General features: G+C 37.0%; 2 protein-coding genes and 1 long non-coding RNA gene across 17 annotated transcripts in view; 2 read left to right on the forward strand and 1 right to left on the reverse strand.

Moving 5' to 3' along the window:
- ELF1 (E74 like ETS transcription factor 1) overlaps nucleotides 1-13340 on the forward strand; it is a 146893-nt gene extending 133553 nt beyond the window's left edge. For all 15 annotated transcript variants that reach the window (XM_016425017.2, XM_056806962.1, XM_016425018.2 and 12 more), the window contains 2 exons: nucleotides 1332-1802; nucleotides 11227-13340. In XM_016425017.2, coding sequence (XP_016280503.2) covers nucleotides 1332-1802; nucleotides 11227-11851 — 1096 coding nt within the window. In that variant the 3' untranslated portion in view covers nucleotides 11852-13340. The remainder of the gene's footprint in view (nucleotides 1-1331; nucleotides 1803-11226) is intronic.
- On the reverse strand, nucleotides 9263-15505 carry LOC107649858 (uncharacterized). The gene is made up of 2 exons (XR_001624273.2): nucleotides 14603-15505; nucleotides 9263-11807 (listed from the first exon to the last, which is right to left on the reverse strand). It is a non-coding gene; the product is annotated as an uncharacterized LOC107649858 (long non-coding RNA).
- A 3442-nt stretch (nucleotides 15506-18947) lies between these two features.
- The window catches only part of SUGT1 (SGT1 homolog, MIS12 kinetochore complex assembly cochaperone), an 88915-nt gene continuing 84117 nt past the window's right edge, over nucleotides 18948-23745 (forward strand). Inside the window, exons 1-2 of the mRNA XM_056807434.1 lie at nucleotides 18948-19173; nucleotides 19290-19347. Of these exons, the coding sequence (XP_056663412.1) occupies nucleotides 19145-19173; nucleotides 19290-19347 (87 nt within the window). The 5' untranslated portion in view covers nucleotides 18948-19144. The remainder of the gene's footprint in view (nucleotides 19174-19289; nucleotides 19348-23745) is intronic.

Consider the following 23745-nt stretch of genomic DNA (forward strand, 5'->3'; position numbering starts at 1 on the left):
ATATTCTTTGTCTTAAGAGATGGTAAATTTATTCAGTTTTATGTTCTAGTCCTGTTTTTCTTAAAAACAGGAAATAATGTGCAAAGAAATAAGTTGTGGTTGGTATTTTGTTTGTATAGGGGTCAGAGAATTCTGAGCTGTGGTCCTCACAGGAATTATGAGTCAACCACAGTGTTCTAAAGTCTTGTGCCATTAAGCTGTATCAGCACAAAGTACAAATGAAATGACATACATAGTAAGATGTGATTAGCTAGGAATAATTTGATTTTCAAGTACATTTATATACTGTTTTAGAAGAAATATGTGTTAGGTATAATGTTTAGTATTTTAGTTATAAAACTTTTATTATCAAAATTATCATTTTTTACCATAAAAATTTCCTTTTAGTTTCAACACCTTTGAGGTAAGATCATTTTGATGAGGGGTACTGTATGATTTTATATTTGAAGGAGAAAAATGACAATGGGTTATAATGTTCTTTTTTAAAAAGTCTTTTTAAACTAAATCAGAACTCGAGGTGTTTTTTTTTTAAAGTGTTTAGGTCACCTAGAAAAGCTTTCATTACATCTACTGTACAATACTGAGTTTTATAAATAACAGCAGATTAAATTAGTAATATAAATCATAGCTTCTTTTAGAAAACTCAAATAGAAGTAAATTATTTGAATTTGCAGGGCTTTTATTATCCTGGAATAAAGCTAACGATAAACATTACTTGCTCTATCGCTATGTAATGATGAGTTAATACCATTTAAATAGGAAACTTCTTAAGCTTAAAGATTAATATTTTTTGTAACGTTTCTAATTTACCTAAAAATAGAATGTACCCAATTCTGCTAATAATGGAGCCAAGGGAAAGTGTAAGAAAATAAAAATCTACTATTTCTTGAACTTCTTTTTCATGCCAATGTTGGTTTCAGTTTCTTTCTCTAAGAATCCTTGTATTTAGTATTTAGTGTCAAGTTGATATTCTTGAGATTACTCTGTTGTTATCAGCCTTTTAAAACATATTGCAAGCACAAAAGCAACAAAGAGGTACAGTAGTGTGAATCTGGGGTTGGGGTGGCGAGTTAACATAATTTACAGCCTGGATTCATTTCTACAATCAGAAATCAATTTAGGTTGGTAGTCGTTTCGGTATGCAGAGAAATTCTCATTTCTCTATACAGAGAAATAATGTCTTTGTAATTATGTTAATGGACCTAATTAAAACAAATGTTTCTGAGAGTTCCCAGAGTACAGTTAATTTAAAAAAATATTGACTGAAGTATTTGTGGCATGAATACTGCTTTTAGTAACTCTTTATTCAACTTGTCTATGTGTTGAAATAGGTACTATTACCAAAGAGGTATTTTGGCTAAAGTGGAAGGTCAGCGCTTGGTGTATCAGTTTAAGGAAATGCCAAAAGACCTTATTTACATAGATGATGAAGATCCAAGTGGCAGCCTGGAGTCTTCAGATCCATCACTGTTGTCTTCAGCAGCCACCCCTGGTAGAAACCAAACCAGCAAATCCAGAGTGTCTTCAAATCCAGGGATAAAGGGAGGATCCGCCACTGTTCTGAAACCAGGGAATTCCAAATCCGCCAAACCCAAAGAGCCTGGGGAAGCCACCCAGACACACCTGTCTGGTCTGTCGCCAGAGGTGGTGCGGACGGTTCAGTCATCCCCGGCTCCACATCCCATCCAGCTCTTTCGGACTGTTCACCTCATGCAGCCCATCCAGGCTGTTCCAGAAGGGCCAGGAGCGGCGGCCAGTAACGTGCAGGATGAAACGCTGAATTCTTCTCTTCAGAATATTAGGTAACACAGCTTATTGAATAGTAGGCCATAGGGCCTTCCTTATACATGGGCTCTGTAGTCTCGGTGGAAGTGACAGTTGGGTCCATCGCAGAGGCCACAGCCGGCCTTTCGCCATGGGGGGTGGGGGTGGGGGTGTGCATGGATTTTCGTTCTTTAATTTATTGAACAGCTTTACCTACCTGGATTAAGCCAGAGTAGGTAGGATACAAATACATAAAGATCCACATACAAAACTCGGGAGCGTTCCTTGGCCTCAGATAGAACTGTTAGGGATCAAGCAGAACAGTCACTTAGTGTCCTTACAGGCAGCTGGATGGCTTGAGAGGAGAGAAGTCTGAGCCTAGAGCCAGGAAGACTCCTCTTCCCTGCTTCAGATGTGGCCTCAGACATTTACTAGTTGTATGACCCTGGACACAAGTCACTGGAGGCTTCAGTTTCTTCATTTGTCAAATGAGCTGGAGAAGGAAATGGCAAAGCACTCTAGTGTTTGTGAAGAGTGAGACATGACTGAAAATACCCCAAACAACAATATATCCTTATGATTGTCCTTATTGGGAGCTTTTTTCAATCCCAGGATAATATTCTTTCTTGATGGAGAGATTCCATCATTGCAGGTAAACTAGGTGGTCTAGATAGGCAGGAGGTTGATAACTATAGGGCTATATTATATTCCACTAATTCAAAGAGGATCTCTGATTATTCAGTAGAAGTTGAAAGAAAAAAATTTCTTTTACTTATCGAATACCCTATTTCCTTAAAAATTTGGAAACGAGGAGAAAGCTAAGACAACTGGCTTTTTTTTTTTTACTGTGTAATATTGAAATGTTAGATCTGTTAAAAGAACATTTGATTAAACTAACTTCAGGTGTGGAATTGAGGGTGTAGGACCCTTTGAAGGTAGTGTGCAAATTTAATTTCACTTTATGGTACTCTAGTTCCTACACAAGGATCATATTGGGAGACTTGTTGTAACAAATATTTTTCAAGAAAGGATATGTATATATTGTATATATCGTCTCCCTGATAGAATAGAAATTGTGTGATGGTAGTTGTCTGATTTTTTATTTTACCCTCAGTACCCAACATAGTACCAGTTACAGAGAAGACACTTAATAAGTGCTTGTTGATTGGCTGAATAAAAATACCACTTTATAATTAAAACATTGACACAAATTTCAACCTTTTTATAAATTTTTAAACATCAGATGCTGGGACACTAATTGTTAATTCTTTGTCTTCCAAGAGGGGAGGGAAAAGTCAAATTCCTTAGATTTAGTTGGATAGGAATGAAAACTTTTAATTTATTTATAAAGTGTTCATTATCTGCCATTCCCCTTCTTTCTTTCAACTTTAAATGTTTTCTTCTCTTTTTTGAAAATTGGAGTGTGTGTGTGTGTGTGTGTGTGTGTGTGTGTGTGTGTGTGTGTGAGAGTGAGAGTGAATTGACTGAATGATTAGTAAATAGGCTATCCCCTCCCTTTTACCTTTTGCCATTTTACTCCCTTTTACCTTTTGCCATTTTACTTTCTGAACCTTTGGGAATGTTTGTGCGTCTCAGGGAAAGCTGATCACAAATTTTATTTCTTCAAGTCTTCTTTTGATCATAATAAATATTCTTTACTAAGCCTTGGGAGGAAAATTCTTGATTTGGAAGACATGATTAAGTTGTAGAATGACATCATACTGCAACAATAGTGAAATTCTGCTCCAAAAGTCAAAATAATATAATTGTCATAACTTGAAATGTGAAGGACATCTAAAAATACTTTAGTTTCTCTACTCCATTATGGATCTATCAACCATTAATTTATCTTATTTTAAGACTTATTTATGATTTTAGCTTTTTAGGGTAATGAGTGCTTTCCTCTTTGCTTATATAAAGCAGTACTTTTACTTGAACTTCCTCAAGTTTCAATTACATTTTTCTAGTTCTAACAAATTGTAACTTAAAAACTGATTTATTTAATCAAATTCTCCAGGAGCTTATGTGAAACGCCCAAGAGAATAGTGACTATAAAAGAACCAAAGTTGAGAGCAGCCCAGTAAGAGAAGCTCTCCAGCAGCTTTACTACCTCTTGGATCATGTTACCAACAGGGTAACCTGGAGTTTCCCCTCCAGAAGCTTACCGCTTCTCTCACCAGTGCTGTCAGTCTCTACTGTGCCAGTATTTTTTCCTCAGTAATTCCATTTTAGTTCACTATGTCCAATCATTTCAAGTTTGCCAACTCTCTCATCATACTTAATATATAGCTATATCTATTTGTCTATCTTTTATCTAGCTCTTTAGCTACCTACTTATGTGCCTACCTATCTACATTTCTATATATGCATCCAGATGCATAGCCTCTGAAACAATTGACTAAGGGGAAAAAATGTAGGGACCGTGGGGTACATGAATAAAATTGAAGAAAATACCTAGTTTTTAATCAGGGGCTAGATTTGACCTCCATGTTTGCCACTTGCTCCTACAATCTAACCACTTAATACCTTTGAGCCTCATTTCCATTTATAAAATGGGCATAATGCTTTCACTGCATATCTTCCTAGGTTGTTGTGAAGAAAGAACTTTGTACTCCCAAGTAGTGTGGAAATGTGAAGCTTTCTCCCAACTATTCTTGAGGGTAGGGACTGTTGGGGATGTTTTTTTTTATGTTCTCAACACCTTTTAAAGATGATTGAATTTTTTAAGGGGGGGTCTCTTTAAGAAAACATACATATAATTGAAGCTCATACATACGCCATTGTTATATGTGAGATTTAAAATGGTTGAGGTCTTAAACTGTAGTGATTAAAATAGTGGAAGATATAAATTGTGATAGATATAAGAGAGGGTGAGTAAGTTTGACCGCAGAAAATATGTTTCACTACAGTGTCTTGGTTTTTAAATCAAATATAAGGTGGTCGCCAGGGAAATATTCCCAATTATTCAAATACCCAAGTCAACTGGGTTTTATAGAGATTTTTAATTAATAATATAATGAGGAATTAGAGAAAGAGAGAAAGAGTAGGAAAGGAATAATTATGAAGCCAATATGGCCTAGACCTGAGTCTTAAGAGAGAGAATCAGTCAGTCAGTCTTTTAACACTCACCACAAGGTCTGCCTAAACAAGGATTCTAGTGACACCAGGCCAGCTCCATCTCAGCTGACTTCACCAGAGAGCCTTCCAGCCAGAGACTGTTCCAAAGGGCCTCTCTCCAGAGCCTCCAGAGGGACAGAGTCCTCTTAGAGGAGCTCCAGCGAGACCTCCTTAGAGATTGTCCTCCAAGAGCTTCCCTTCTCCAGAGCCTCTCTCAAGAGATTCTTCCCAAGCAGTCCTCATCAGAGATCCTCCAAAAGGAATCTCCAAAAGGATCTATCCTCAAGAGATTCTGCTTTTTCTTATATAGGGGTTTTTCTCCCATGTCACCTCCCCTAAGTCCCTACATCTACCAATCACTGTAGATGCTTTCCAAAGGACTGCCCATCTGAATTCCTGCTAAGTCGACCAATCTCCTCAGTAAGTCTGAATCAGAAAAAATGCTGCTGTACCAATATCCTCAGTAAGTCTGAAGGGAGAGAAAACACAACTGAGTCAACTAATCTCATCAAGAGAAAACTTGCCCGACCCTTTTAGGTACCTAGCATCCCATTGTATCAATTCTAAAAACAGGCCTGGCTCAAAGAACTCCTTGTCCCACCATAAGCATGGGTCCAAGTACTGTCTTTTGTTTAGCAAGGAGTTTTCTCCCCTAAAGCAGTCTTAAGTACGGGTGGAGTAGAGGTCCTCCCATTTCTGATCCTGGCGAGTTCTCACATCAAAATGGGGAATGTTTCCAGTAGGGAATTTGTTCCAATGGAGGATTCCTCAATGTGGAAATTTTTAACATTCAGAAGTCTGAGAGATTTCAAGATTTACATATAGTATGTCATCTCTTTGAGATTTTACTTTTTTGCTTTTATTTTATACTATACACAATTCCAAAAGCCTTGGTACTTGTTTTTGAATGAACAGAAGATAGGGGGAGAACTGGGAGGGCAGAGGTGCCTGTTGCAGAGCTGTCATTTGAGCTTTTAGGTACATGATAAAGTAGTAGCAAAAAGTGATCACTCACAATTGTGGATATCAGAAACTTCTTAGAAGTAGATCAAAGAACTGTCATTACTATCATCAGGACTATTTAGCTCAGGGGCAAATATTCTTACAAATAACAACAGCTCCTAAGGATATAACTATATTCTTATAGCTCTGTATAATGATGGCTATCTAAAATTAGTAAATTCTTTTAAAATTTTTTTACCTTCTGTCTTAGAATCGATATTGAGTTTCAATTCTAAAGCAAAAGATCTATAAGGGTTAGGCTGTGGGGATTAAATGACTTGTCCAAGGTCACACAGCTAGGAAGAGTGTGAAGCCTGATTTTAACCCAGGTCTTTCAGGCTACAGGCCTGGCATTCTTCCATTGTACTCTACTTAGTTGCCTTCAAAAACTAGTAATTAAAATTCCATGGTGCATACTGTCTATTGTTCATGTATTTTCTAGGGTTGATAATGTGCTGGTTTTTTAGATTTTAACTTAGAGACATTTGTATAAAAGACCAACACATCTAAAAGAGAAGCGTATGCAATCAGTGGTTAAAGATGAAGGAAAAAAACCAAGAGAGAACAGCCTTAGGTAAAACAAGAGAGGAGAATGTATTCAGAAATAGGGAGTGATGAAAAAAAAAAAGAAAAAAGATATAGGGAGTGATGGGGCAGCTGGGTAGCTCAGTGGATTGAGAGCCAGGCCTGGAGATGGGAGGTCTCAGGTTCAAATCTGGCCTCAGACACTTCCTAGCTGTGTGACTCTGGGCAAGTCACTTAACCCCCATTGCCTAGCCCTTACCACTCTTCTGCCTTGGAACCAATTGGTTCCAACATAGAAGGCAAAGGTTTAAAAAAAAAATAGGGGGTGATTAATAATGCTGAGCTTCAGAAAAACCAAGAACTGAGAAAATAGAACTATAGATTTGGAAATAATGATTTAATTAATGACTTGAGAAAGCATTTTAAATAGAAGCCTGGAACAGGAGGCCATATGATAAAGAACTGAAAAGGAAGTTGATGGGTTAAAAGAGGAAGGCTTGGACATAAGTTGTTTAGTATTTTTAAAAATGCTACTTTTCAATAAATCATTCCCTGAAGTTTTTTCTTTCCCTTCTTTCTATTTCTCCTTTCTCCACCATTAACCTTGTTAAGGAAGTGGACAAAATTCTGTACTTGTAGTTCACTACCACTCTTCACAGTGGAGGGAAAAATATTTTCCCATTAGTCTTCTAGAATGTACATTGATCATTGTATTTGATCTGAATTCTTTTCTGTTTTAGTGTTATCCTCATTTATTGTAGTTATTATTAGTTAATGTTCTTACAGGTTGGCTTTTTAAATTCTGTTTGTGTGAATCTTCTCATGTTTCTCAGAACTCATACTCCTTACGTTGGGCATTTTTTGGGCATAATATTTGATTAATGTTCATATCCTATAATTTGTTCAGTCATTCTCTAATTGTTAAGTTGCTTTTCAGGCATACCCCATTCTTGGTGTGACCCTCCTTTGGGTTTTCTTTTCTTTTTTTTTTTTAAACCCTTACCTTCCATCTTGGAGTCAATACTGAGTATTGGCTCCAAGGCAGAAGAGTGGTAAGGGCTAGGCAATGGGGGTCAAGTGACTTGCCCAGGGTCACACAGCTAGGAAGTGTCTGAAGCCAGATTTGAACCCAGGACCTCCTGTCTCTAGGCTTGGTTCTCAATCCACTGAGTTACCCAGCTGCCCCCTTTTCTTGGTTTTCTTACTAGTTTGCCATTTCCTTCTTCAGCCCATTTTTCAGATGAGGAAACTGAAGCAAACAGGATTAAGTACTTTGCCCAGGGTCAACACAGTAAGTGTCTGAAGCCAGATTTGAATTTTAGGAGGAGTGAGTTTCCTGACTCCAGATTTGGCACTCTGTTATACCAGCTAGATGCCCTGTTCCCTAATGGAGAGGCATAGGCCTTTACTTGCAGCTTTTGGCAACTGCAAAGTGTTTCTTTGAATATGTTATAGTCTGCTTTAGCAATAAGTTTGATAAGCAGGAACATAAATAAAGCATGGTAGCTCATTAAATAGGAATGTCAAAGAAAGCTTTTCAAGATTGAGGAGACATTTTTTGCATACTAGAAGGAGGCAGTGGAGAAGAAATCAAGTACTTGAAAATGTCATTAGGCTTATTCTGTTTGGTTCAAGAGGTCAGAACTAGGATCAGTAGGATAAGTTATGGAGAGGAAACTCTCAGTCTCTGAAAGAAAAATAGAGGATTCCTTGGGGAGAAGGAACAACTTATCACTACAGGTCCCTAAGTAGAAACTAATTGATTATTTACTAGAGATGTTGTAGATGATGACAAACAAATGGTTTGGATAGGATTTGGACTAGATGAGGCATTGTGGACCATAGTTGAGGTTGGGAATGCTTAGGTGGAAGTTATCCTCTTCTATCTTATGTGAGTTTTCCTGTTTAGCAGTATTCCTCTGTATGTATCTTCAAATTCCCTCCCCCTTCCTGATGATTCTTCTATTGGTTTCTTTAATTCAACTCAGGGTGAGTTTTATGATGTCTCAAATAAAATACTCCTCTTCTCTAAATAAAGTAAGGGATTTATTGGGAAGAAAGGAAAGATAAGAAATGGAAGGAAAGGGGGTTTGGGGTTTTCCTAATACTAGAATAAGTCTTAGGTTGGAGGATGGTGGAATATAGTTCAATTTGGGAAACTGGGCTAATAGGTCTAGAAGTTCAGTCACTATATCACAGCAGAGAAATCAGAGAGAGCTAGACTTTGTCCTTTCTTCTGTCCCCAAGCTAAGAGACTTCTCTTCTTTCTGTCTTCAAAGCCAAAAGACTTCAGACTTGAGTTGGTCTGATCTTTTCTTCCAACTGTTTCTCCTGGTCACATTCCAAATCAGAATGTTATCCTTTGAATGACAGGTCACAAGTCCCAGCTACTCAGCTCCTACCACAAACCATTCCCAATTTCTTACTTCCACACGCAGTAGACACTGCTTCTGATGAAGTGGTGCATTTTTGGCTCTTAAAAAATTCATTACTACTTTAGTTAACCTTTACTTTTCTGTCTGTACTTGCAGTGTACTGAGCCATCTAGCTGGTCCTCCCCTATCCTCTTGCATTTGTTCCTCTTTGTGCTTTCTCTATTCCAAAATGTCTATTACATACTTAGATTACATACTTAGAGGTGGAAGATTCCCAAGAAAATTGAATTTAGGAACTCTTAAGAGGGTCATGGATGTATTTTGGAGGGCCTTTGAACTTGGATGGGTAAAAAGTTACATCTTTATTTTCATTCACCTCTAACAAATTTAGCATTTCATTCCATTATAATCTTTAAAAACACTGATAAAAGGATCATAGGTTTCATTAGACTGAACAAAGGAGGGGTGACACAAAAGGATTAAGAAAACCTGATTTATTCAAGCAGCCCCCTTTTTAAACAGTGGAAGAAACTGAGGACTGGCTACTAATTTGCCCAGTGTCCCTCAGTAAGTGAACTAGAATATGATTGCAAATATACAACTTTCACTTCATATGACCAAAATAAATAATAGAATTTTAAAATGTTTTAAAACAATAGGGAATATAAATTAAATCCCTCTTAAATTAATTATTGAATTGCTATTAATACAAAACAAATACAAAATTTATTTGGTTTTCAGTCTATATAGAACTTTGCTCATTTTCATCCCTTCGGAACAAAAAGACACCAAGAAGCAATTTGGAAAAGGGTCCTTGACACATATTGGTAGTAAAGCATTGGATAGAGTGTTAGGCTAGGTTCAAATATGGCATTGGGACTGAATATTGTAGAACCTTGTGCAAATCATTTATCTTCAGTTTGTCTCAGTTACTGACCTTTGTAAAACAGGGATATTTATGCACCTGCTTCCCTTGATCGTTGTGAAGATGAAATGAGATAATAATTGTAAAGTGCTTAAAAATGTTTGATACATAATGAGTGTTATACAAATATTACTTGTTATTGTTATTACTGAGTAATGAGAAGTCAGCGAGGTATTAGAAACCTGTTAATATCATGTGCTTCAATATGGCAAAGTGCCATATACCCTCTTCATTTCCTACTCCTGTCAGATATGACAGAAAAATTGAAATTTACTCTATGGTCACATATATAAAATTCTTAGTCTTGTTAATACAATTTAACATATTTTATTTCTAGTAGTAGCTTGGCTGTTAACTATTTAAACTAAGAATCATATCACCCTCATAAATTACTAATTTAGAGTAACATGTTGCCTTTGCAGAGTATTTACCCTTATATCCTACTTAATGATGTTCAGGGGGGAACCCAGTTATACATCAGTTATGCATTAGATTCTCAGCTTTATCTGTTGCATTTACATCTTACATTAAACTATCAGTTTTACACTTTTGCATTGTGAATAATATATGTTGATATTTGACTTTTTGATCTATGTACTTGTAATGAGGACAGCAGAGTTAAATACATTTAATGAAACAAAGAAAAACTCTCAAAGAATCCTGCCACAAAATAGGATTTAAATAAAATTATGGTGATTGGTTGCTTTGCAGAAGACAAGAAATTGGGGTTTTGTAGAGGGGGGCCTTTTGTAGAAGGTGGTATTGGAGCCAAGGGAGGGAAGAGCATTTCAGGGATAGAAAATAGCCAGTGAAAAGGCATAGAATAACAATGATGGGGTGTTTGGAAGGCTTCATCTTTGATATGGGAGGTAATTGGAGTTTTACCAAATTGCAGGGTTGGGGAGTTGACTTGACAGGTTGAGTGGAAGGTGGAATCTAGTGGGAAGAGACTTGAGGCACAGACCAATCATAATGCTTATTGTTATAATCCAGGTGTGGGATAAGAGCATGAATCAAAGAAGGGCAACAAAAAGAAATCTTAACAGTGGAATTATAAAGTTAAAAAATTTTTTTAATGAAAATGATTACCCCTTAAAATTTCTTAGGTTTTTCTATATATTTGATTGTCTTAAAATCTGTGTCTCTCCCTCTGCATTTGTATGGGCATATTAGGGGTACTTGTCATGCAACTTAGTTCTTCCAAAGAGTAACATTTAAAAAAGAATCTCTAATAATTATAATTTTTTATTTTAAAAGACAATTAAGGAGGCAGCTAGGTAGCACAGTCTATATAGTGCTAGGCCTAGAATTGAGAAGCCCTAAGTTCAAATATACCCTCAAAAAATTCCTAGCTCTGGGATCCCGGATCCTTAAAACCATTTGCCTAGCCCTTGCCCTTCTTTCTTCTTAAGAGTTGTTACTAGGACAAAACCCCTTAAGGATTGATGGGGGAGGGAAGACAACTGACTGTCTATATGTACTCTCATTTTTCTTATTTTTGTTTTGGAATTTCAACAGGACTCTTCAGACTCCAACCCAGGTTCCTGTGGTGGTTTCTCCTGGGAATCAACAGTTGCATACAGTCACACTCCAAACAGTGCCACTTACAACAGTTCTAGCCAGCACAGATCCAGCATCAGGAACTGGGTCCCAAAAATTTATTTTGCAAGCCATTCCATCATCACAGCCTATGACTGTTCTAAAAGAAAATGTCATGCTGCAGTCCCCAAAGCCAGGCTCTCCTCCTTCATCTATTGTTTTCAGTCCTGCCCATGTACAACAGGTTCTTACTAGCAATGTCCAGACCATCTGCAATGGGACAGTCAGTGTGACTTCATCTCCCTCCTTTAGTGCTACTACTCCTGTGGTGACCTTTTCCCCTCGAAATTCACAGCTGGTTGCTCACCCATCAGGCACTGTGATCACTTCAGTAATCAAAGCACAAGACTCAAAAGAAACCATGATACAAGAAATGATGGCACAGGAGGTGGAAGATAGCAGGATAGAAGACCTTGAACAAACAGAACAGAAGATTGAGCTTCAGCCACAACCCATTGTGGTAATGGTGTCAAGTTCCAATGGATTCCCATCTCAGATAGCTGTGAAAAGAGAAAGTGAACAATTGGAGCCCAATTCGTATTAATATACCAAGTTAATTATGATTTTTTTAAATTACAGCATTTTTGTTTTGTGTATAAAGGATTTGATTCTGAAGCAAATGTTACAGAGCCCCATATCTTTGGCAACTAATTATTAGTCATAACTTAGAGTTAGTTTTGCTTTTCTTTTAAATATTAAAAAAAATGCAACACATGCTCCAAGGACATATTATAGAATTCAAGCATGAAGGAACATGCATTTTATATGATGAAGGCTTTTTTTTTTTTTTTGAGATCTTTGTCTCAGTTGCTACAGTATGTTTTTTTTTAAATCCTTTTTCCAATTCTACATTATAACTTTTCTGTTTCCAATGTAAATATGTTAGTTAAATGTAAGGTGACAGAGAGTTGGAACTATGTTCATTCCATACCTCTAGGAAATACTATCTTAGGTTACATATTTTTAATTGATTTCAGTTTCCCGCCTGCTTCACATTGGTAATACTTTGTGCCACAAAAAATTGGTGTGTAAAATGGAAAATGTAAAAAAAGAAAAAAAAAGAAATTTAAAACAGTCCTGAATCTAGGCTTCTTTGGAAGAAGTACCTGGGCAGCCTGCATTTAATTTTCTTGTGTAACCTTGAACACATCACTTAATGTTTCCGAGTTTCAGTTTCCTCATCTGGGGAATTAAAATAGGTGATCTGGCCAGCTTCTAGATGCTGTAATTTCCACACTCCCATAGGATCAAAAAATTTGCTCTGAATGTTACCAAGTTGGGCTCTAGGTCCATCCTACTCCACCTCAAAATATTATGATTTCAATATCCACACAATAAATGTTTTTATTACACCATTTAAAACAACATCAAGTTATTGTAAATCAATTATATCTGAAGATAAAACTGTTAACAGTGGTTTTTGATTATCATTTTTTGCCAAATATGTTATACCTAGATCCATTGGAAATTCATTAACTCCTTAGACCACCAAGTGGCATTTAGTAAATGATGGATGAGATTTGCTAAATGACATGTATTAGTGGTCTGAATGAGCCAGGGGTACCTTTCCTAAGTGCCTACTTAATTTCATTGAAAAATTTCAGCCTTGGGCCAGTCTGGCTCTCTTGTCAATAGCTTTATAAAATTTCAACTTATCTGTTCTGTGTCTTTATGTAAGGGGTTAGGGGTGGGTGGGAATTGTATACATATATATGTGTATATACACACACACACACACACACACATATCCAGACTTTTCATGATGGAATAGTTTTAGAATACTTTTTTCAATTGTAAATATTGTACATTTAATTTCACAAGAAAAAAAATAAAAGTTTTCAGCAAATTTATTTCCTAGTATAGAGATTTTTATAGATGAAAAATCATTATGTTTAGAGGCCTGGTGTTATATGTATTCATATTATTACAGAGTGAATTTGTATTTAAAGACAAATTTTAAAATTTTGAAATTCCTAAAATTTTTGTATTTTAATTGGTTTATTATTGAATAAATCATGTGAAAAGTTGAAGTATTCTTGTCTGTTTTTAGGGCATGGTATTTATTTTCAAAAAATTGTACATTGGAGAATGTTTTCAATATAAAGTTATAATAAAAATTTTAAAATAGTAAGCTATTAAGCAGAATATACCAAGTAAGAATGATTCTGTATCTCATACAATAGATTACCAGTTTTACAATAGGTGCTTACAAGAATGAAATGAAATAATTCTGGATATTTAAATGCAGTTGTCTTTTACAAAGATGCATGATATCCTTTAACTTAAAAGTAAGTAGTCTGCTCTTTAGGTATAAGGCTACCTGATACCAGGCTGCATATTGCTTTCTGCCAGCTAGTCTCTAAGACTAAATGTTTTTAAAACTTTTTTTTTCAGTAAAATAATACATCATGCTTATGTCCCCTAATTTTTTCAGCCATTCCCAAATTGGACACTCCCACAGTTTCTAAGTATTGAGCACCAATGTTAAAATGGACATTTTAATGATTGGTTTTATTTTCTTATCAAAACTGTCCGGTTAACAGTACAATAAAATTCAAGCATATTAAAGGATTAATGGAACCAATAGAGATTTACTAAAGGATAGTGTTTTGATAGAAAACCTTAATATGCTCCCAAGTGTCCAAATAGTAATTATAAAAATTTTTTAAAAATAACCCTTTCTGGGTAGCTCAGGCTTTCTGAGAGCCAGGCCTAGAGACAGGAGGCCCTAGGTTCAAATATGGCCTCAGACACTTCCTAGCTGTGTGACCCTGGGCAAGTCATTTAACCCCCATTGCCTAGCCCTTACCATTCCTCTGCTTTGGAGCCAAGTATTGGCTCCAAGACAGAAGGTAAGGGTTTAAAAAAAAAATAACCCTTTGTTTTGGGATGATAAAATTGCGCACTAGTGTTGTAAGCAAAAGGACTAGAATATCTTGTCTCTTCCTTTATCACATGGGCAGTGACTTCAGTGATTCAAACCTAAGTGTTCTTACATTAAAACTTAAAATAGACCTAACTTGGGGGGTGGGGAACTGATTTACTTCCTTGTTTAAGTTCCCTTCTGAACCCTCATGTTAAAATTTTAAAGTTGCTGATGCTTGTTATTACAGGCTATCCCCAGAAAAGTTTTTGGGCAATTCAATTTTAAGCCATTAAGGCGTAAATGTGTGTTACCCAAACTGTTTTATCAATCTTAAGCAGTTAAAGGTTAAAATTTGCACTTCGAATCTGGAAGTAAGGGGAAGAAGTGGGAAACTCGGGGCCGAGAGTTCGCCTCGATCCCGGTGTTTACCTTAGGATGGTCGATTTAAGCTGGAAGAGTCCATACCCCACCCCAATTTACAGATAGGGCCTACGAGGCCGAGGACAGCCCCAGGGAAGGAGCAGAGGAAGATCTTATGCATTCCAACCAAATCAGGGGGCTTTTCAGGTAGCGTCCGGACCCATTTTCCCCTCCTATTTTCCCCATTCTTTCCGTCAAAAATCGAGGGAGTGGCTATTTCCTGCTCCAATATCTCCGGAAAGTCGGAAGATAGCAAGAACCCAACTGCCACGGCAGAAAGAAACTGAGCTGGGATCAAGTTCACCGAGTTCTCGGCTGGCGAGGAAGCCGGAAGTATCATGGCAGCACCCGGAAGTCGACACCCCCCTTCCCCGTACTCCTCTAGGTTTCGTAAGGACCCTAACTCTCGTGCCAGTTGTCCGCGAAAGCTCGAGATTGTCTAATGATGGTGTGATGAGCCAGACGGCGTCCTAGCCACGTCTGCGACGTCACGACGGCGGATGTGAGGCCGGAAGTAGCGTGTGTTCTCTGATAACTGCAGCATCCTGGGCCAATGGCTGTTTATTTCTAGGGAACGTTATTCAATGTTTTGCTTTTCTGTTGGCCAGCTTGCCTGCTACTCCATCTGTTGGCTTGCCTTTCTCTACATGCCTGTCTGTTATCCTTCCTGGCTTCCAAACTGCCTATTTGCCCGTTTGCTAACTTGTATGCCTGTCTTTCTGTGTGTCCATCTGCCAGCCTGCCTATGTACCTAAACTGTCTGTTGACTGTGTATGCGCCTATCAGCCTGTCTGCTAATTTGCCTCATTGCCTGCCTACCTGCTGGCAGTAACTGTCTGACCTCCACTCTCCTCCTTCTCCTTCCTTCCCCTCTTTCTCTCCTTTCCTCTGTCATTCCCACCTTGCTTTCAACAAAAAGTGAACTACCAGTTATTTCTTTCTTGTCATAATGCTTTTTCTGAATCCTTGACCTTGACTTCTTTGCTATTCTTTTGATTTTAACTTCTCACATATAAGCCTCCTCTCCTCTGACTTTGCCAACACCCTGGTGCAATCACTCATCACCTCTGACTTGGATTATTTTAATACCCTTTTCTTTGGTTTCCCAGCCCCAAGTTTCTCCCTACTCTAATACTCTCTGTTCTCTACCAGACTGTCAAACTGCAAGCATGATTATGTCACTCTACTCAAACTCTTGTGGCTCCCTTTTATCTACAGAATAAAATACAAAGTCTTCTGTTTTGCATTCAAAGCAAAACCAGGCCCCTAACTGCCCTTCCAGTCTTTTTACACCTCAACTCACCCACCTGTACTATTTGATAGTAGCAATTGGCCTCCATGAGCAAAACCTTCCTTTTGCTGACTCTAGAAGGTATTTTTTTCTGACTCCCTTATTACTAGAATACTCTTCCTTCCTATCCCTGGCTTCCTTCAAGTACCATCTGAAAATCTGGATCTTCTTTAATTCTAGTGCCCTCACTCTACTGGTTATCTCCAGTTTATCCTATACATAGATTTTTTGACAATTGTTTTCACACTTTTTCTTCCCATTAAATGAGTTCCTTGAGTGCAGGGACTGTACCCCCCCCTTTTTTTTATTCCTGTGAACTTTAAAAATATTCCACCCTACTCAGACTATGGTCTTTATTATTTATTAGGAGATTTGATTTAGCTACCTTCTGATTATAACAATGGAGATACTAAGTCTAACAGAATCAGGAATGTCTTGGGAACTTTTTCCATCTTTGAGTCAATACTGTGTATTGACTCCAAGGCAGAAGAGTGGTAAGGGCTAGGCAATGGGGGTCAAGTGCCTTGCCCAGGGTCACACATCTGGGAAGTGTCTGAGGTCAGATTTGAACCTAGGACCTCCATTCTCTAGTTCTGGCTCTCAATCCACTGAGCTACCCAGTTGCTCCCATCTTGGGAACTTTTAAATTACTCCATCCTACTTAAGATACTTATATACTTATCTTTCAGGGAAGATAAAGTTGTAATCTCCTGACTGAACAATGAAGGTACTTAGTTCTCACCTTATAGTGAGGCTAGAACTTTAAGCTAAGTCTATTTTTAGATCTAATACAAAAAGGAGTTAAGTAACTATAAAGGTTAAATTAATCACAAAAAGGTGAAGTAACTCACAAAAGGTGGACTTAACAAAGAAGTGTTAAATAACTCTAAAGATATAATCAAATCAAAGAAGGTGAGAACTAAAAGTATGGGCAGTCCTGGAGAAAAAGCCTTTAATGTGATTGGTAGATGGGACTATTTATTTGGTGACCATTTAAATCTAGATTTAAAATCACAACCCTAAAATTATCTGACATTCCCAATGCTAACCACAGTGCCTGGCACATTGCAGGCACTTATTAAATATTGCCTGTTAAATTTAATTTCTTACACTATTAATCACTTTTTTATTCTTTCCCTCTTTCTTGTTCATCCCTGTTTGTTTTCCTCTCTTCTTCATTCTCATTGTCATTTCTAATCAGACCTCTACCATCCCTTCTTTGTAATTAATAATAATGATGATGATGTTTGCATTTATATATTGCTTTGAAGTTTGCAAAGGGCTTTACAAATACATTATTTTATCCTCAAGACAACCTGAGGTGGTAGATGGTATTATTAGTCCCGTTTTGTAGACAGAGCAAAACAAAAACAGACTGAGGTTAAGCGACTTGCCCAGGTTCAAAGAGCTAAGTGATTCTGGATTTAGATAAGCTATTAAGCAAAATATAGTCACACCTTAGCTGTCATCCATGGCCTCAGTTTATCAGACTTTTCTGTCTTCTCATTCCTGTACCTCATCTGCAGTTCTCTGTGAACTAGTCTAACAGTTCTTTTGTGTTTCCATTTACATTATTATAATAGCTAATAATTAATCCTCAAAACAATTCTGTAATTTATGTTGTTACCCCCATTTTACTGATGAGAAAACATGTTAAGAGAAGTACCAGTCTCTGTATAGAACATTTGTTTCTTGGCTTTCCTCTGTCTCTCGCAGTAGCTCTTTTTCTCCTTTTCCCTTCTGGACAGATATCCCCTGGGTGTCACTCCAATTTAGTTGGCACTGTGGATAGAAACTCTGGGCCTGGAGTCAGGAAGACTGGAATTGAAATCCTGCTGAAGACCCTAAAATATAGCTAGCTGTGTGACTGGATAAATCTTTTACCTTCTGTCTGTTTCATTTTTTTCAGCTGTAAATCACCTACCTTCCAGAGGTGCAAAGTCTTCCAAAGGAGACAATATTTGTAAAGCACTTGGCATTGAACAGGCACTAAAATACAGCCTCCATCCCTCTTCACCTTTTTGTCTTTTCACATGCAGTCCTCAAAGCATTGAATCCATCCTCTATTCACTTTTAATCTACTGGAATTATTAGCTCTTTTCAAGGCTTAGCTTGAGTTATCTTTTGTAAAAGGCTCAGCCCAGTAGCTAGTCAATTGACATTTATCAATCCCCTGTAAGTGTCTTCTTACTCCACCTCCTTAAAGTATTCATTTGTGCCTATTTTATATTCACTCTTATGTATATGCTATTTCCTCTGACAAAATATAAGGTCTTTATAGGCAATAACGATTTCAGCTTTGTCTTGTATCCTTTGCCTACTACAATCTTTGGCACATAGAAGGCACTTTATGTGATTAATTTCATTAATTTCAAATTGATTAATTTGTCGTGTCCTGAATCACCTAGCTCTTAACGTCAAGAATAGAGACCCAGGTCTTCCTGACTCCAAACCCATACTCTTTACATTATACAACTCATTATTTTCACAGGCACAGCAATTTCTCCAAACATTAGGAACTAATTTTGTTTTGAGTTTTTTGCCAACAAAGGAAAAACTGCTATAAATTTTGTTCCATTTTTACTATTTTATCTACCTGAGGAGATGCTCAGTAGTGGGACCAAAGGATATGTATAGATTTGCCCCTCTTTAAGGATCAATTCAGATACATTACGGAATGATTAGGTAAATTCACAGAGGCACCAATCAAGTACTGGTGTGCCTGTTCTACTACACTCCCTCCACTCCTCCAGCTCAACAACATTTATTGTTTCACTTTGTATAAGACAAAACTCCGGAGTTTTAATTTTCAATCCTCTGCCTAATTATTAATAATTTGGAGTATTTTTTCATATGATAGTTGATATCTTCTGACAAGTTTATAGCCTTTTATCTCTTATCTATGGGGGCATGGGGATGGGGCTTCGCCTGTGTTCCTAGCAGTTTCCAGAAGGGACTTCCCAAACATCTTCAGGGGGTTTAGGGGCGTGGCGAGGCGGGGGAGGGGGCATCCCAAGTAGAGAGGCTCTGGAGCGCATGGGTAACCGCGTCGGTTGTCGTAGTAACCATGGCGGGAGGCGGGACTCAGGCGATGTCGCCAGTCCTCCGAGTTCCCGTCAGCCCCAGCGCTCGCTCCCTCCCTATTCCTCCTCCTGCCTCTCACGCTAGTTCATCTTCTCTCTGGCTCCTCCAGACGGAAGCTCGCTGGGTGTTTCTCCAGAAGTTTCACCCCCTGGGCGGCGGCACAGACTGCACGAAGTATGGCGGCAGGACCTGTAACGGCGTCGGGGTGAGTGGTTCCCGGGGGTTCTGCCTCCATACCTCCACACCCCTTGCTCTATCCTCTCCTCCCTGTCCCCTACCCCAGCTCTGGTAACCGCTCTGACGTGATTGTCTTTCCGGCAGATTGCTCCCTCCCTTGTCGGATGGACAGATTGATGAGGATCCCCGGGCGGCCGCCGAGGTGAGAGAAGCCAGGGTGACTGAGGCACGGTCCTCTTGGCGTCCCCTACCCTTTCCCTTCCCGAACCCCTTCTTCCCCCCTCCCCAAGGTCTCCACACCCGCCCCTTTCCCCTTATCCCCGCTGACAGGTGTCCTTAGATAGTCACCTCCACGCTTTGGAGCAGGAAAAGCCGGCGACTTGGGGGGTCGCCTCCCCAGTCCCTGGCTTGGAGCTGGCGCTTAATCAATAATCTGTGGGCTGATGAGTGGTATTACCTTCGAGATGTCAGGGGTTGAAGCTCCCCCCTTCCTTTGGAAACTCTACATTGTACTTTGTATTGTCCTCATCTATTTTTTAAAAAGTCACTGCTCTGCAAATTTTCCCTCCTTCAGCCCCATTGTAGTTTTTTTTTTAAGAAAAACAAAACAAAACAAAACAAAAAACTAACCAGTTAAGCAGAATTCCCATTGACAACATAGCTCTTTACTTTGATAGTAAAAACAACTTGTTGAGGTAGAATTTCCTACCAAGGTGGGTAAGTCGTGAGTTGTTTTGATTCTACAGGAATGTATTAAAGTATTCACTATTTATCAAGTGTGTACCCTGTGCAAATCACTGATAGGATTGAGAGTTACACCATTCCTTCTCCCCCAATAAAACTTAAGTTGTTATGAATATATGAAACAAAAAAGAAGGTAATGTAGTGAATAAAATCTAGGCTTGGCATCAGGAGACCTGGATTCAGACTCCTACTGACTAGGTGCTTGGACTTGCCATAAATTCACTTAACTTTTCTGGACTATTTTCTTTCTGTTAAAAAATTTGTACTTCTGTTAGAGAATTGGGAGGGAAGAACTATGTGAAGTTGGAAGAACTTAAATACATAATAGGTTGTTATTTGTGTTTTTTAAAATGAAACTATATATAGATACAATTTCCCAATTACATGTAAAAACAATTTTTAACATTTGTTTTTAAAAACTTTGAGTCAGATTTCTTAATAGATTATACAAGTGCGGTCAAGTAAAACACTTTCACATTAGCCATGTTGCTAAAGAAAACACTAAAAATCCTCAAGAAAAATAAAAGAGAAAATATACTTCAATATGCATTCCTATTCCATCAATTTTTTCTTTTGAGGTGGATAGCATTTTTCATCATAAGTCATGTCTTGTTAAAAGGATAATTCATTCACAGTTCATCATGTTGCAATATTGCTGTTAATGGGTACAAATTCTTTTGGTTCTGCTCACCTGACTTTGCATCAGTTTATGTAAGTTTCCCCAGGTTTTTTGAAGCCATCCTGCTCCTCATTTTTTAAAGCACAATAGTATTCTATCACAATCATATACTATAACTCATTTAGCCATTTCCCAATGATGGGCAACCCTTCAGATTCTACATCTTTGCCATCACAAAAAGAACTGCTATAAATATTTTTATCAATGGGTCCTTTTACCTTCTTAAAAAAATCTCATTGGGATATAGACTTAGTAGTGGTATTTTCTGAGTCAAAGGGTATACACAATTTTATACCCCTTTGGGTATAATTCTAAATTACTCTCCAAAATGTCTGGATCATATTTACCCCTCTACCAACAATGCATTAGTATCTCAATTTTTCCATATTCCCTCCAACATTTGATTTTTCTTTTTCTCTCATATTAGCCAATATGATTGTGGTGATACCTCAGTTATTTTAAATTGCATTTCTTCTTTCAATAGTGATTTAGAGCATTTTTTCATATGACCATCACTTTGATTTCTTCTTCTGAAAATGCCCATTTATATCCTTTTACCATTTATCAATTGGAGAATGACAGATATTCTTATAAATTTGATTCAGTTTTTATATGTTCTAGAAATGGGTCCTTTATTAGAGAAACTTGGAGTAAATTTTACCCCCAGTTTTCTGCTTTCCTTCTAATCTTGGCTATATTGGGTTTATGTGCAAACCCTTAAAATTTCTTTTTAATTTAATGTAATAAAATTATTCATTTTATATACTTTGGTCCTTTGGTCATAAATCACAGATCTGACAGGTAAAATATTCCTTGTCCTTTTTGACTGTATATGGTGTGAAATGTTGGTTTATACCTAGTTTGTACCAAACTGCTTTCCAGTTTTTCTAGTAATTTTTGTCTGAATAGTAATTGATACTAATGTAATATAGTGTATCACAATATATTATTATATATAGTAATCTAGTATAGTAAACAATGTATAGTAAATTCTTGTCTCCAAATCTTGAATGATTGGGTTTATCATACATTTAATTCTATGGTAATTTACTATGTTGGTTATATATGGTTCATTGAGTACCTAATCTATTACACTGATCCACCACTGTATTTCTTATCCAATACCATATTGTTTTCATGATTACTGCTTAGTAATCCAGTTTCAGATCTGGTAGTACTAGGCCACCTTCCTTTAAATATTTATCATTGATTCCCCTTGATAATCTTGACCTTTTGTTCTTCCAGATGAATTTTGTTGTTATTCTTTTTAGTTCTGTATAATAATATTTTGACACCTTGATTGGTATGATACTGAATTAAGTAAATTGATTTAGGTAGAATTGTCATTTTTATTATAGTGGCTCTGGCGACCCATGAGCAATTAACACATCTTTAATTGTTTAAATCTTTATTTGTGTGAAAAGTCTTTTGCAGGTTATTGCTCCTAACATTAAGTTGTATATAAATGAAGGTTTCATGTTATTTTTTGTAGTAATTAATGTGATTATATTTTTGTAGTCTTTTAAGGTTTATTACAAAGTGTGTTTTGTTGAAATAGTTTTACTTGGTTTTGCAGGAAAATAGAGTAAGTTTGATTAAATGTTAGATTCAACATTTGTTGTTAGTGTAAAAAATTTTTTTTGCCATTAACCTGATGTTGAATACAGTCGTATACTGAAATCACTTATATATGTCTATGTTTGATTTTTTCAGTGGAATAAACTGAAAGTACTTTGTGCAACCAACATTTTAGTTAGTTAGTTTTTCATTTTTGGTGACAAAAGGCTGGAAGATTTTATAAGAAGTATGCTTTCATGCTAATATAAGCAGTAGAAATTACTTGCACATTTTATGTCTGATGATTGAGGTAGAATTCTTATGAATGTTTACTTTAGAATAGTCTGCAAATCTGAAATATGTTTTTACAGAATCTTACAGGTAGATAGAATTCAGTCTGGAACATACTTGACCACATGGTCAATAATGGATCCTTTTCTTTCACTTGATGATCTCCAATCATGAAGCACTCACTATTGTCTAAGGGAGTTTATTTTATTCTTGTTCAGCTTTCAATTTCCTGAAACTTTTCTTTATGTCTGGCCAAATCTCTCTTTGCAACTTCTTGTTGCTCTTTGTTTTTGTCTTTTGGGTCCATAGACTGAACAATGCTTTTCCATATAGAAAACCTTCAACTACTAATATGGCCCCCTAAATCTTCATTTTTAATTGAACTTCACATCACAAAGCTTTGAGACTTTTCATCTTCATATTCTAGATTGTTAGTGTCCTTAACATGTGACACTGAGTACTGTTCACAGTATTCCAGTTCTGCCTTTGACCAGGCCAAAATATAACAAGACTATGATTAATCTTGCTTAGGATGTTGTGCTAATATTAACAGAATCTAAGGTTTTGTTTTCTTTTTTAGCTGCTATGTCATACTATTGACTCATACAAATTTTAAGTCCCTTGAGAACATAGACTACTTAGTTTTTTCCCTTTTTGTCACCAGTTCCCAACATGGTTCCTGGCACTTACTAGGTTCTTAATATATTTCCTTTGAAAGAAGGCATGATTGAATTGACATTGACCACAAAACACTAAAACTTTTTTTTACATAAACTGTTGAAGGCATAAAGGAAGTTATGCCTTCCACTTCTTTTTGTTAAAGCAGTTAATTATTTGAACCTAACTATAAGACTTTATATTTTTCTCTTTGAAATTTCTTTGGTAGATATGACCAATTGTTCTAGCATTTCAAGTTTTTCTTGAACACTGATGTGATCCCATGTTATTTATCCTTATCAAATTTATGTCATATGAAAATTTGATGAGTAGCTTAAATATGTTTTTGCCCATATCATTGATTAAATTAATGAGGATCAAGGACAGAATCAGGGAGAGATCCTTGAGGTAATCACTCTTGCAGAGACATCTCCAGATTGATATTGATCCTATTACTATTCTTTGGGTACATTCCATCAAACAATTCCAAATTCTTTCATTGTTGATATTTGTCTTGTACTATAAGGTATATGACCCTTTCACTGGATTGTACTAAATCAAATATTCAGTAGTTATGGAAAGTGATTTACAGTAAGTGCTATGTAAGTTGAAGTTAGTGGTTTGAACTGAGGGCTGTCATTTAAAAAAATTATTAGCTTTTGCTTCTGTGGA

This window comes from Monodelphis domestica, chromosome 8 (assembly GCF_027887165.1).
Source record: "Monodelphis domestica isolate mMonDom1 chromosome 8, mMonDom1.pri, whole genome shotgun sequence".
Lineage (NCBI taxonomy): Eukaryota > Metazoa > Chordata > Mammalia > Didelphimorphia > Didelphidae > Monodelphis > Monodelphis domestica.